The sequence below is a fragment of the Grammomys surdaster genome, unplaced genomic scaffold, assembly GCF_004785775.1.
Source record: "Grammomys surdaster isolate TR1022 unplaced genomic scaffold, NIH_TR_1.0 139, whole genome shotgun sequence".
Lineage (NCBI taxonomy): Eukaryota > Metazoa > Chordata > Mammalia > Rodentia > Muridae > Grammomys > Grammomys surdaster.
In genome coordinates this window covers 4,704,937-4,717,722 of record NW_021604597.1, presented here as the reverse complement: position 1 = coordinate 4,717,722, position 12,786 = coordinate 4,704,937, and the positions used below count along the sequence as shown (strand labels likewise).

The 12,786-nt window shown below is 39.7% G+C and overlaps 1 protein-coding gene across 7 annotated transcripts in view; it reads right to left on the bottom strand.

Moving 5' to 3' along the window:
• Positions 1-12,786, bottom strand: part of Trpc4 (transient receptor potential cation channel subfamily C member 4) — a 165,324-nt gene that overhangs the window by 35,682 nt on the left and 116,856 nt on the right. For all 7 annotated transcript variants that reach the window (XM_028763575.1, XM_028763576.1, XM_028763580.1 and 4 more), the window contains one exon: positions 4,807-4,946. In XM_028763575.1, coding sequence (XP_028619408.1) covers positions 4,807-4,946 — 140 coding nt within the window. The remainder of the gene's footprint in view (positions 1-4,806; positions 4,947-12,786) is intronic.

The following is a 12,786-nucleotide window of genomic DNA, read 5'->3' as shown; positions in this document are numbered from 1 at the left end:
CAATCCCAATGAAGTGAACATAAAATTTAAAATGTGTCCTGGAGATCAACAAACTCTTCTGTTTTAAAAGCAGCCATCCTATTAGGTATAAAAAACATCAAAGCATGAAAGGACTCTCGATCAAACCTCATCAGCAAAGAGGGAAGTGAAGTGTGTTTTGTAATGCTGCTACTTTGTATAAACACGCTGGCTAGTTTATGTCAGCTTGACAACAGTGAAAGTCATCAGGAAATAGGCAAATATCAGTTGAAGGATTTCCTTCATTAGATTGGCCTCAAGGCTAGTCTGTGAGGGATATTTTTTTTTAATGGCTGATATGGGATGATACAGTCCACTGTGGGTGCTGCACCCTCTGTGCTGGTGGTCCCAGGTTGTATAAGAAAGCAATTTGAGCAAGCTTTGGAGAGCAAGCCAGTAAGCGGCACTCCTGCATGGTTTCTGCGTCTGTTCCTGCCTCCAAGTACCTGCCTGAACTTCCTTTCATGATGGGCTATGAGCCACAAGAGGAAACACACCCTTTCCTCTACATGCTGCGTTCATTTTTGTTTTGTGTTTATCACAGCGTTAGGAGCCAAACTAGGACATTAAACAGAGTCAAAGCAAATATTTAATGTTTCTATTAGCTCCTTGCATCTTTAAAACATTCTATTAACTTTCATGATTGTTACTATTTTTTTGGAAAATGTATTTGAGATATTGAGTAGCTTGCTTTAAATAGTACAAGTAGAAAGTGGCATAATATACTAGTTGTAGTCATACTATGTACAGTCTTGGTTTCAAGGGCTATGCTGTCATCTGGATCCTCAATGTTCCTCAAAAGAATCTCAAAAGATGTTACCAATGTGGTAACATTGAAGGGGTTACAGAGTCTGTGTGAGATGAGGTTTACAAGGGGTTAAACTTGGAACATGCCTCAAAGGGGATTAGTATTCTCTCTTCCCTCCCTCTTTGTCTCTGTCCCTCCCTCCTCACCTCTCTTCCCACCCCTTTCTCCCATATAAAGGGTCAACTCATCTATATAAATGTACAAAATAAATACTTGGATTCTTACATACAAAGAACAGTTGTATCAGAAGTGGCATCATAATAATGTGAGTGAAAATTATCTATCTTACTTGAAATGTTTTTTATGGTAATTGTATTTAAAAATATTTTCATTGATTCAATTTTCAAAGTGTCTTCCTTCAACTATAAAACTTAGCAGCAAAAGCCAAGTAACTCAATTTCTAAAGTGGGCCAATGATCTGAATAGACATTTCTCAGAAGATGAAACCCAAATGGTCAATGGGCACATGAAATAAAGTCCAGTGTCACGACTTATCATGAAAATGTAAATCAAAACCAAAATGAGATGCCATTTTTTTCAAATCAGAATAGTTATTATTAAATTGGTCAAAAGATAACAATCTGAGATAAATAAACAGACAAAAGAAGACTCTTAAACCTGCCTGTGGGAGTGTAAACTAGTCCTTCCATTATGTAGAACTATACCTACGGATCCTCACACAACTAAAAACAAAGCACCATAAAGATTCAGATCAGCCATTTTTTTAGAATAGAAAATGGTGTCAAAATATCAAACCGATATATTTGTTAAAGCGACTCCTAATAAGTTTCTATTACATCCATAGATTAATGTGTATCTCAGCTCTCATGATAGAAGTTCCCTTTTGCAGTAGATAAAATTAACAAAAAGTCTATAAGGTATAGAGATTGACTGGAATTCTTGGCCCTAAATGAGAACTCCTCTATCACACTACTCCTTCCCAGAATCAAGAGTCATTGTGGAAGAGTTCGTAGAATGATTGTGAGGGCAAGGGCTGGTGGGAGACTACGATGAAGCAGTGTCTTCCAGACACAGCAGGTCATTTGTACCTATGAACTCACAGTGTTTGTGACAACATGCTGAAGACAAGCTCAAGCCAGACAAATTCCACTATGGAGAGGGGAGGTAGGCACAAAGTTCCATCCCTAATGGAGGAGCTACTGGCTATGGATAGCTTCTGGGAGAGTGACAGCCAGTTGTCTTTAAGGTTGTAGTCTTTTATTGGTAAGTGATGTTACAGTGGAAGGCCATTCACCTAAGAATGTATAGGCAGCACACACAAGGAAAAAAGGAGAATACAAAGTTCTATCTTACTTGAAATGTTTTTTATAGTAATTGTATTTAAAAATATTTTCATTGATTCAACTTTCAAAGTGTCTTCCTTCGACTATAAAACTTAGCAGCAAAAGCCAAGTAACTCAATTTCTAAAGTGGGCCAGACCTAGAAAGATCTAAAGGGCAGACCTGGAAAGCACTAAGGGGAAGTTATGAATAGGATCAAAACACATTGTACAAACTTCTCAAATGACTAATGAAAATGAAAAATAATATCAAAGAGATACCTACAGCAAGCAATTGCAGAGCCAACTAATTGGAGAATAGATAGATAGATAGATAGATAGATAGATAGATAAAATGCAGCACACATAATTTGCAAAGAGTAGGGGGGGTACAGGAAGTATTGGAAGGGAGAAAGAAGGGGTAGATATGATGTGAATTCAGTAAGAATGAATGAAATTCTCAAAAAAAAAACCCAAAATAAACAAAAAAAACCTTTAAATTTAAAATTTAAAAAAAGTGGAGTGAGGGGTACACCAACCCACACACAAAGTCTTCAATCCAAAATTTGTCCTGCCTACAAGATGCTCAGGGATAAAGATGGAGCAGAGATTGAGGCAACAGCCAACCAATGACTGGCCCAACTTAAGACTCATCCCATGTGACAGAACCCACACCAACACTATTAATGGTACTCTGCTATGCTTGCAGACAGGAGCCTAGCATAACTGTCTCCTGAGAGGCTTAATCCAGTAGCAGGTGGAAACATATGCAAAGACCCACAGCCAAACATTAGGCGGAGCTTGGAGAATCTTGTGGAAGAGTTGGGGGACAGGATTGAGAGAGTGAGAAGGGTCAAGGACATCACAAGAAGAGCTACAGAGTCAACTCACCCTGGCCCATGGGAGCTCACAGAGACTGAAACACTAGCCAAAGAGCATACCTAGGACCCTTACATATCTGTTATAGATGTGCAGTTTGGTCCCCTAACAATTGCAGCAGGGGCTGTCCCTCTGACTCTGTTGTCTGCCATTGGATCCTCTTTCCCTAGCTGAACAGGCCTCAGTGGGAGAGAATGCACTTAGTCCTGCTGCAACTTGATGTCCTAGGGCAGGGTGGTACCCCAGGGGTGCTTCTCCTTCTCTGAGGATAATAGGGGGAAAAACTTGTAGGTAGAACTGAGAGGAGAGTAGTGGGGCTGCAACCTGCATGTAAAGTGAATAAATAAGTAAATTATTGAAGATGAAAAAGAGGAGGAAGAGAAGCAGGAGGAGGTGGTGGTGGTGGAGGAGGAGGAGGAGGAGGAGGAGGAGGAGGAGGAGGAAAAAAATAGGGAGAAGGAGCTTGGGGAGATTAATAATGAGTTCCAAAGTACAAATTGTCTGATCCTATATTGAATGCTCAACACTTAGAACTACTGTAATGCTAAATAAACACACACATACACACACATCATACACACATAATTTATATATATGTGTATATATATATATGTGTGTGTGTGTGTGTGTGTGTGTGTGTGTAGAAGAGCCTGAAGAAGATTTGGAGGCTTTAAACAGAAAGAAATGATAGAGATGTAAATAGTAATTACCCTGATCTGATCAGTACATATTTTAGACATATGTTAAAATAATAAAATATAATACTGCATTCCATACATATGTAGAAGTGTGAAGTTAATAAACATTTTATTTTATAATCCCAAACAATAACAACAAGATGCCAGGCTTGTTGTTCATCAGACTGATAGAAATTGTGTTTCTTCAGTATTTTGTTGAATAGGAACAACATTTTAATTGAACCATAGCTAGAAACGGAAACATCCCTAAATTTGGGCAGCTTTGTTCCTGTGATCCATGAATATTCACAGAGAACAAGGACATTGTTTAGAGTTACACTAAGCGCATAGGAACTCTCACGGATGCTTTTGATTTTTTTTAGCTTAGATGATAAATTGCATGTATTATTCATGTGGCACCCAATCAGAATCTATTCTTCATTTTTCCTAAACTGGTTCACTAATAAGTTTGTGATAAATTGTGTCTTAAAGGAGACAAAAAGGAAGAGACAAAATAAAAGCAGGCAAAGGGAAAACATATACTTTAGTTCAAAACAAGTTACCTCAAAAGTATAAAAATGTCAGCTGTCATTGCAGAACTAAATGCTTTATATAAATTATGTAGCTGTGCTGAGACCTGGTGCACACCCTACCCTGAGGGTTGTGTGAGATTTCAGACAGACAGTATCATGACGAACAGGACAAAGGCAAAGAAATTCTATTCTGTTCCTATCACACCAAACTGTTAGGTCGAGTTGCAATAATCCTATCAATACATTTGAAGGGTAATATTTTGATTTGCCCATAAAAATGTATCTATTTGTTGCATCTTATAAGGATAAATTTGGCTTGTTTAAATTTAAGTGGTGTTTGAAGAATTTCTTTAGAATTAGGTTAAAGAGTTATTTCATTTTGAGGTAGTCATGTTAATTAGCAGACAGACGATAGGGTGGCATCTTTGAAGTGCTTGTTACAGCAATTCTAGGACATGCATGGCTTCTGTACTTCAGCCTGTAAATAAAACAAGAAGCTGATAAATACTGCACACAAGGATCTTTAATAAAAACTGATAGCAACTGAAGATGTGCCTTTAAGAATTAGATGTACGTATAGGTCATCAAGTAAGTAAAGAGCAACTAATTACCTTTACAAACGCGACAATCTTCAAGGAGATTGTTGCCAGATACAAGGAGTTCATCACAAAGTCCATCAGATTCCACCAGTCGTGGATGTAATCCTGGAGTCCGCCATCCCACATCTGTTTAATTTCTCCCCATATAAAACCTGCAATTATAGAGAAATTCACCGTAAGTGGGACTTTCAATCTTGTGACTTTCCCTAACAAAGGATATATGCAACAAAGTAATCACGGAGAGTGAAGCCATGGACTGTATAATCATGTTAGACACAGTAACTCTTTTATAGGTAATGATAGTGAGTCTCAAGCATCTTTGAAGACAGAGGACACCAAGCTAATTCTAAAAGATTTTGTTAGCTCATGATGTATTTATTCATTTGATACATTAATTTAAAAGTTGTGATGTTTGGGGCTGTAAAGTTAGATCAGCAGGACTCTAGCAAGAGAGTCCACCTGGTGGCTAAAACCGTCTCCCTCAGTCCACTCCCCTGGTTTTGTTTTCTATTTGAGACTATAATATACTTACGTAATTTATTCTTTCCCTTTTCTCTACACAAACCTCTCCATATATCCCTCTTTGCAGTTTCAAATTCATAATCTCTTTGTTCATCAATTATTGTTATATAAATATACATATATGTGTATAATGTTGCTTGTATGTGTGTTTTCAAGACTGGTTATTTGGTATTGGACATTTGATATGCTCTTCCCTCAGGAAGGTTATTTCTCCCATTTCCAGCAGTCCTTTGATTGCCTATTGTTCCCCATCTACTTTAGCATATCCGTAGGTGTCATGCTTGTTTAGCTCATTTGCCCTTATACCCACAGATAAGTGGAGTCTTCACCCATCATCAAGGAAACTTCTCTTTGCAACATATGGAGCCGATCACAGAAAGCCCCAACCAATCAAAATGTAGAGTTGTGGAGTCCAGTCCCAGTGGATTCAGCTACAAAACACCCCAGCACCAAGGCTCAGGGAACACTGTAGAAGAGGAGGCGAAAAGATTCGGGTCCAAATCATCAAGGGGTTGGCTATGAGCCTGTGTCCCCTGGTAATGTCAGAAGCTACACCCATATACCCTTGCAAATATCTCTTTCTAGTTCCAGGGGATCCAGCTCCCACTTCTGGACTCAGAAGGCTCTGCAGGCACATGAAACACTTACACATGTGCACACAAAATATATATCCAAATAAGAGAAAATGATAGTAAAGTCTTTAAAAAGTTTAAGTTTTTAATTTCTCTATAACTATACATTTTTTCATGGAAAATGTCATAGAATGTTTTTATCTTATTTTCTGGCAAGTCAAATGACTTAAAAAATGATGGAAAATAGTTTACCTGAAAAAAATAAAGCAAACACTTCCCTCTAGTAAAGTGATCAAAGAATCTAACTTTGATTCTTTACGCAGTTGGTGCTTTGAGAGGTCGACTATCAGTCTGTGAGAATGGATGCTTACAGCATCCCTGCTAATTTATTGAGTACCACATACAGGATAATAACCTCAGTCCCACATCTAAGATCCATATAAATTCTTCTTTTATATAACCAGTTTTTAAAATATAGAATTTATTATTACTTTATGTCCGTTGTTGTTTTTCCTGCATGTATGTCTCTGTATGAGGGTGTCAGAAGCCCTGGAGCTGGAGTTACAGACAGGTGTGGGCTGTCATGTGGGTCTCAGGAATTGAATCCCGGTCCTCTGGAAGAGCAACCAGTGCTCTTAACTGCTGAGTCATCTTTCCAGCCCTTTCTCTTTCCTTTTCTAATAGAAAACATTACATTGCATAATTCTCTGGAATATTTATAAAGTATTTATATAGGTCATTACTTTATTCCCATAATCTTATTAAAATAATGTACAACTATTCTTAGAGCCTAATGAGAGCTTTCAAGTGATCTAGCACTATGAAATATTAAAGAGATAAATTCATTTATTACAACTGCATTCATCAAAATAAATGAGACTCCTGTATAATAATGGTAGCCTGAAATGCCATATGTAAAATACCACGTTTGATAGCTGCTGAAAATACAGGAAGTTGAAAAGATTATAATTGCTTTTTACTAAATGCAAGAAGAAGTCAGATTAACTATAAATATCATAACTTGTCACATCCTCATAAGAAATGTAAGAAATGAAAAGCTGTCAGATTCACAGAGAAGCTTGCCACTCTTCCAGTATCCTGAGAGAACAAGAACACAGGGCCAGGGAGATGACTTAGTGGGTAAAAGTGTTTGCCTTTCCAGCTAGTTCAATCCCTGTTATCCATGTAAATGCTGTGATGTGGTAGAACATATCTGTAATCCCAGGGACCCCAGCGCAAGATGAGAGTCAGAGATCGATTGCTCAGAAGCTCCCCGGCCAGCTCATCTCTCGGCTATAAACCAGAGAGACCCTGGCCCTTAAATAAGGTGGAAGACAGGAACTGACACCCTCTGCATTCTACTCCATGTCTCCCACTCCGACTCAAGGGGGAGATTAGACTGGGAGCCTGGAATTGCAAGGGTTATTTGTGTGGACAAAGCACAGACCTGGTCTAGGCATCTCTCATAGAAGGAGCAAACTACTTACTTAATTCAAGGAAGAGGAAAGGCATAGTCCTGAGTGTCAGGTTTATAAGAATATCCAGTGTCATGAATTATGGCTGGGAGAGGATCAGAAAACTGCCCCTGCAAAGTCTGACTACCATAGAGTGAAGGGTAGCACCATAGACCTCAAACCATGGAGCTCATACAGAGGCTTCATGATTGGAACAGCAATGCCCTCAAACATCTTAACTATATTACCTTCTAAGACTTTCTACATAAAGTGACCCCTTGAGCTTTCATGTAGGGGTTGGACCTTACCTGACACTTTGAAGAAAGGAGAAACACAGAACTGAATAAGATACAATTCATACTCTGGATTTCAGAGGTGGTGGGAAACCTAGAATTTATTTCATATAATGAGGAAGACCCTTTGGTACACATGGCAACATTCTCCTCTTGCACACTGAAGATATTTTTTTTTTTGGTACAATGGCAGGTTCTTGAAATCCAGCCATGGCCACAGTTTAAATGGAAAGACACAGCACAAAGAAGCAATGTGACAGACTGCTGGGTTAGTAGTTAATGGGGACACTAAGGTTGGGTTTGACTCTCCAAATGTAACGGCCAGGACAATTTCTTACTGTGCAGCTCCTTCAGTGCCCACTATTTATTTTGTGGTGTGTAAAATTGTGCCAATCCCCAGAGCTCAGAAGATATGCATGCATACAAAGCCATGATTGGCAGGTGTGTTTTCTAATAGCGTTCAGTAGAACACAGAGAGATGGAAACTGCTATGTCAGTCAGATGGGTGTGGTACCAGGCAACACTGGGAATATATGACTTTCAATGAAAAGATTCTATCACAACTGCAAAAGGTTTACAAGCATTGTTTCTTATCACTGATACTATTGCAATGTTTGATTATTAAAATAGTTGACATTAGATTAAGATCTGTCATCTACAAGTAGACAGAGACTTGATCTGGCCCTGCCTCAGAAAGGGTAAATCAGATCAGAGTAAAGATCAGGCAAAGTATGAAAAGATAGCTTCTGGCCAAATGTGAAGAATTCTCTGGAAGTTGTGTTGCTCTAAAATTGGTAGAGACAGACATTCTACCCTCAAGTCTAGAATGCCTTTCAGTGTGCTTTCTCAGAAGAAATTTTGGCAAGGTATGGAAATCCAGTCCATGTAACTCTCTAGAGAGAAGCACTAGTTCAGCCTCTCTTCATGCATCTGCAATTCAGTCATTTGAATTTGTATGTATTATCAAATGTAACACATCTTAAATTACCCGAACACCAATCAGAACATTGATGTCAGAGGTCAGAGAAGACACCTTGACAAACAGTGAGAAAAGCAGTTGTAAACCTATGACAGGGTAGCATTTTAGTTTAAGAGGTCTTTAAAAGGTGGGTCCAAGAAAGTGAAACTTCACCTGGAAGGAAGCACTCACTGGTCGATATCCAAAGTTTCTTAAGGCTAACAATCCTAAAACCTAAAACCTTCATAGAGATGGATCCCATGTGACCTTTCTGACCACACAGGATCTTACCTCAATTCTGACATAAGTCAAGGGAAAACAGATGTGGATAAAACTGTTAGCTTGTAATATGACTCTTCAAGAACTCATATTTAACAACTTTATAGATAACATTATCAATTAATGCTTATTGATTAATGGTTGAAATATTTTTAGAAGACTTTTTCTTAAAGATTTGTTCACTTTAATTTGTATGAGCGTTTGAACTCTGTGTGTGTGTGTGTGTTTGTGTGTGTGTGTGTGATCATTATGTTCAGTGCCCACAGAGGTCAGAAGAAGGAATTGGATCCCTTGGAACCAGAGTTACAGACGGTTGTGAGCCACCATCTGGATTCCAAGAACTGACCCTGGGTCTTCTGCAAGACCATCCAGTGTTCCTAACTGCTAAGCATCTCTTCAGACCTAGAACACTTTTTATTTTTCAGCCCCCAGGTTGGAGCATCACCTCATAAATATCCTCCTCATCACAAACCTGCTTGATGGCTGTTGACTCTCAGTCTGCTGTAATCATGCTAGTGAAATGCCAAGTTTTATCTCTTCTGGCAACAACCACCGAATTTTTGAACAAATAAGCCATTAAAAAAACTAGAGGGTGCTAGTACAAACTCAGATGCATCCAGGGAGTTAACTGTTCACAGAAACGGAAAAAAAATGGGAGAGAACAAAGCTTCAGGGAACTTCTGTCACAATGTGTTTGTCCTGTTCCCATAATGGAACATTTCAACATTGCGTTCTCTCTCTGTCTGTCTGTGTGTATTTATATACAGATGACACAATTTCTCAGGCCTGTGGAAGAAGCATCATTACAGGCCTTGAAGTCAAGATTCAGAATGAAAACAGTACATGGGGAATGGGTCCCAGAAGCCCCTTTCAGACACGCTCTAGGGGTCTGGATGTTTATCCTTTTTGCTTGTTTCTTTTTAAAACCTCTCCCGAGGTTGTTCACTCAGGAGCACTTGAGTGGTCTATCCTGAACATGGTTCTGAGGGTGTAAGGGAATAGGCCAGTTCTGATTTCACACTCATTGCCAGTCCAGATTTCAAGCTTTAGGGTGTAATCGTGTCACTGGGTGGGATCCTTGGCCTTGCTCTCTCTTGCTGTGCCTATGTATACAGATAGTAATCAGCAGCCCCAAACAAAGAGCAAGGCATCTTTTCATCAGAGTAATCCCCAAGGACTTGTTGTTCAAGGCTCAAAGCTGTTGAGGCTGACCTCTATAGCCCCTTTATTGAAGACAGGGTTGCACTGTAGCTGCACCATGAGATGTCAAATCAGCAAAGATAAAAAGAACACAAAGGATTTCTCATGGGTAGAAGTTTCCTTTGCTTTTAGAATTGGAGAATTGAAATGTGTCTCTGGGCTCAGAAGCCTGTCTCTATCAAAAATAATTGTATTACTAGAAGTTATTTTACTTTGTGGAGAGTGACATGATACCAGACCCCCAAGAGCCACTAAGTTAAGGGCAGCCCTGGAATGTATTTAAAACCTAGATGGAGTGGAAGATAAAAGCCTGAAAAATTCCCTTTCTGAAGGCAGCTTGCAGGAAGCTAGAGATGACCTCCTGTTGGCAGGTTACTGACAGATCTGAGGATGCTTTCTGCTATCCCACATTTGCCCCCTCCCTTGCCATACCCGACAGAGAATTACTGCAAAGGGAGATGGTAAGAAAGCCACATTGTTCTGACTGTGCAGTTTTGGCTCCTCTGTGGGGAAGTAACTATCAGAGAGGTATGAGAGTGGCTACTCCTTAATACTTCCTGAATTCAAGTGAGGGGGTGCCAAGAAAACCTCCGAAGCCTGAGGACTATACAGCAAGGAGAAACTAGTATCCCACACTCCCTGTGGAGCCATCTCCTTGACAGCTAACTGGAGTATCTCTCCCTTGGTCTGGTTCAACATGGAAAAATGGAAAACCAGGCTGTTTGTAAGTGGGACAGCTAGTGGCAGCCTGAACACTTCCTGTTCTATGTGTCTGGGTTTGCAGTACTCTTGTTAAGTCCATGCATGGTGCAGGAAAAGCTGTGTGTGACTCTTCTTGCCAAACTCAAGAGAGACTTGTAAGGACCAACGAAGACCACACCTATTAACTAATTGCAGGGTACGTAGTGGTTGAGGGACTGCAAGATGTCAGTCAGAGCTGGATCTCTGTTCCTGTGTTCAGGCACAATAGGGCTATCTAGAGAGTGCAGCACATCCCTGAAATGTCAACATATTCATTACTGGCACAGGTTCTCAGTGTTTCTCAGAAAGCAGGACATCCAGGAAGAGCTGTGGCCTGGGTGCTGATTGGTTAATTGAAGACCTAACTTCTGCTGTCAGCTGTCTTCCCTAAGGCAGCAGGAATGGAGAAAAGTAGAGAGCTGTGTATCCTGGAGCTGGAGAGAAAGCACGAGACATAGGTAGATGAACGTATCCAGGTCCTTCAGGACATGGGGCAGTCTTTCATTAAGAAGAGAAAATCTTTACAGTGCTTATAAGTTTAAAATTTTTAAAATAGACCCAGTCCTTTGCTGATTGGATTTAAGACCCATTCTACAGAAAGAAACACAAACCTGTACTGTAAACCCAGCTTAGGAGTTAACAGGCCCCGAGGGTAGACCTACTACTATTTTGAGCATCTACTACTACTGTTATTCCGATAAATGGACACAATATCAAACTGATCTCCAAATCCATTTCTCTATACCCACACACTGGTGATGCTCTCAGACCTTATCAGAGAAGCACCATTGTGTAGTGGTTTACACAGAAACTCACAAATTGCTCAAAGTGCACAGAATACCAGTGGAGTTGTTAGCCATAACTGGGACATCTACACCACTCTTCTTCCTAAGGCTCAGAGACCACAGTAGAAAGAAGGAGGAAAGACCATGCTAACCAGAGAAAACCCTATCTTCTGGACATGACAGGACTTTTGTGCTCACAAACTCACAACAGCTATGTTTGTCTGCATAAGACTTACACAAGACCAATCCTGTCAACATTCTAGCATAAGGATGATCGAGCAAGAGCCCCTGTCCCCTCACTAGAGAGGAATGACTATTTGATGGCTTTGGGGAGAGGTAAAGTCAATTTTTACGAAGGATGTGGCTTCTGGTAGGTCAACCATGTCCCAGTGGACAGACCCACGCCCTGGAGTACATGACCAGCACAAATGGGCCTTGATGGGTTATTAAAAGAAGGAGATACAAAGTTATGAGGTTGGGAGGTGGGGATGGACCTGAGGGGAGATGGCAAATCTGGGAGGAGTTGTGCAAGGAGTAGAAGAGAATCTGAAGAAAACACACAGTGTGAAATTCTCAAGTATTTAGGAAAACAATAAAGCAAGCTGGTCTTACATCTTAATAATTCAATATTTCAGAAAGCCTATATCTAAGAGCGATCTCATTCAAAAATAGAGGCAGGCTCTCTAATTTAGGTGGGCTGAGTAGAGTGTCTGGAAAAAAGTAAGCCTACTTTGCATCTAGATTCTGGGGAGTAGTGTTTCATAATTGTCATATGAGAACGAAGTCTGGTATGAGATCTTTTTCCATAATTGTTTCTCATTCTTGAGTGTGTTTAAGTACCTCTGCAATTTCTGAATCAACTAAGCAGAAGGGCAACTTAAAATTTCAATTTACTGAAAATAATTCACAGTGCTTCTGACTGTAGTCAGCAGACCATCAAGAAAGGCTGATGTAATGCAAATGGGGACAATTACTCTGCATTTGAAGACATTCGAAAAACCCTCGAGTCTCTGTGGTTTTGTCCACTGTTTTAGTATTAGATATAAAAAATTAGGAAAACAAAATGAAAGAAGACCATAGTTTCAGATTAGTAAGAAGAAATATCATGTCAGTTTCGGATGAAATCTAGGATATACAACTTGGTTCTGATAGTTTGCACCTAAATAAAATTAATTAGGAAGTTTGAGT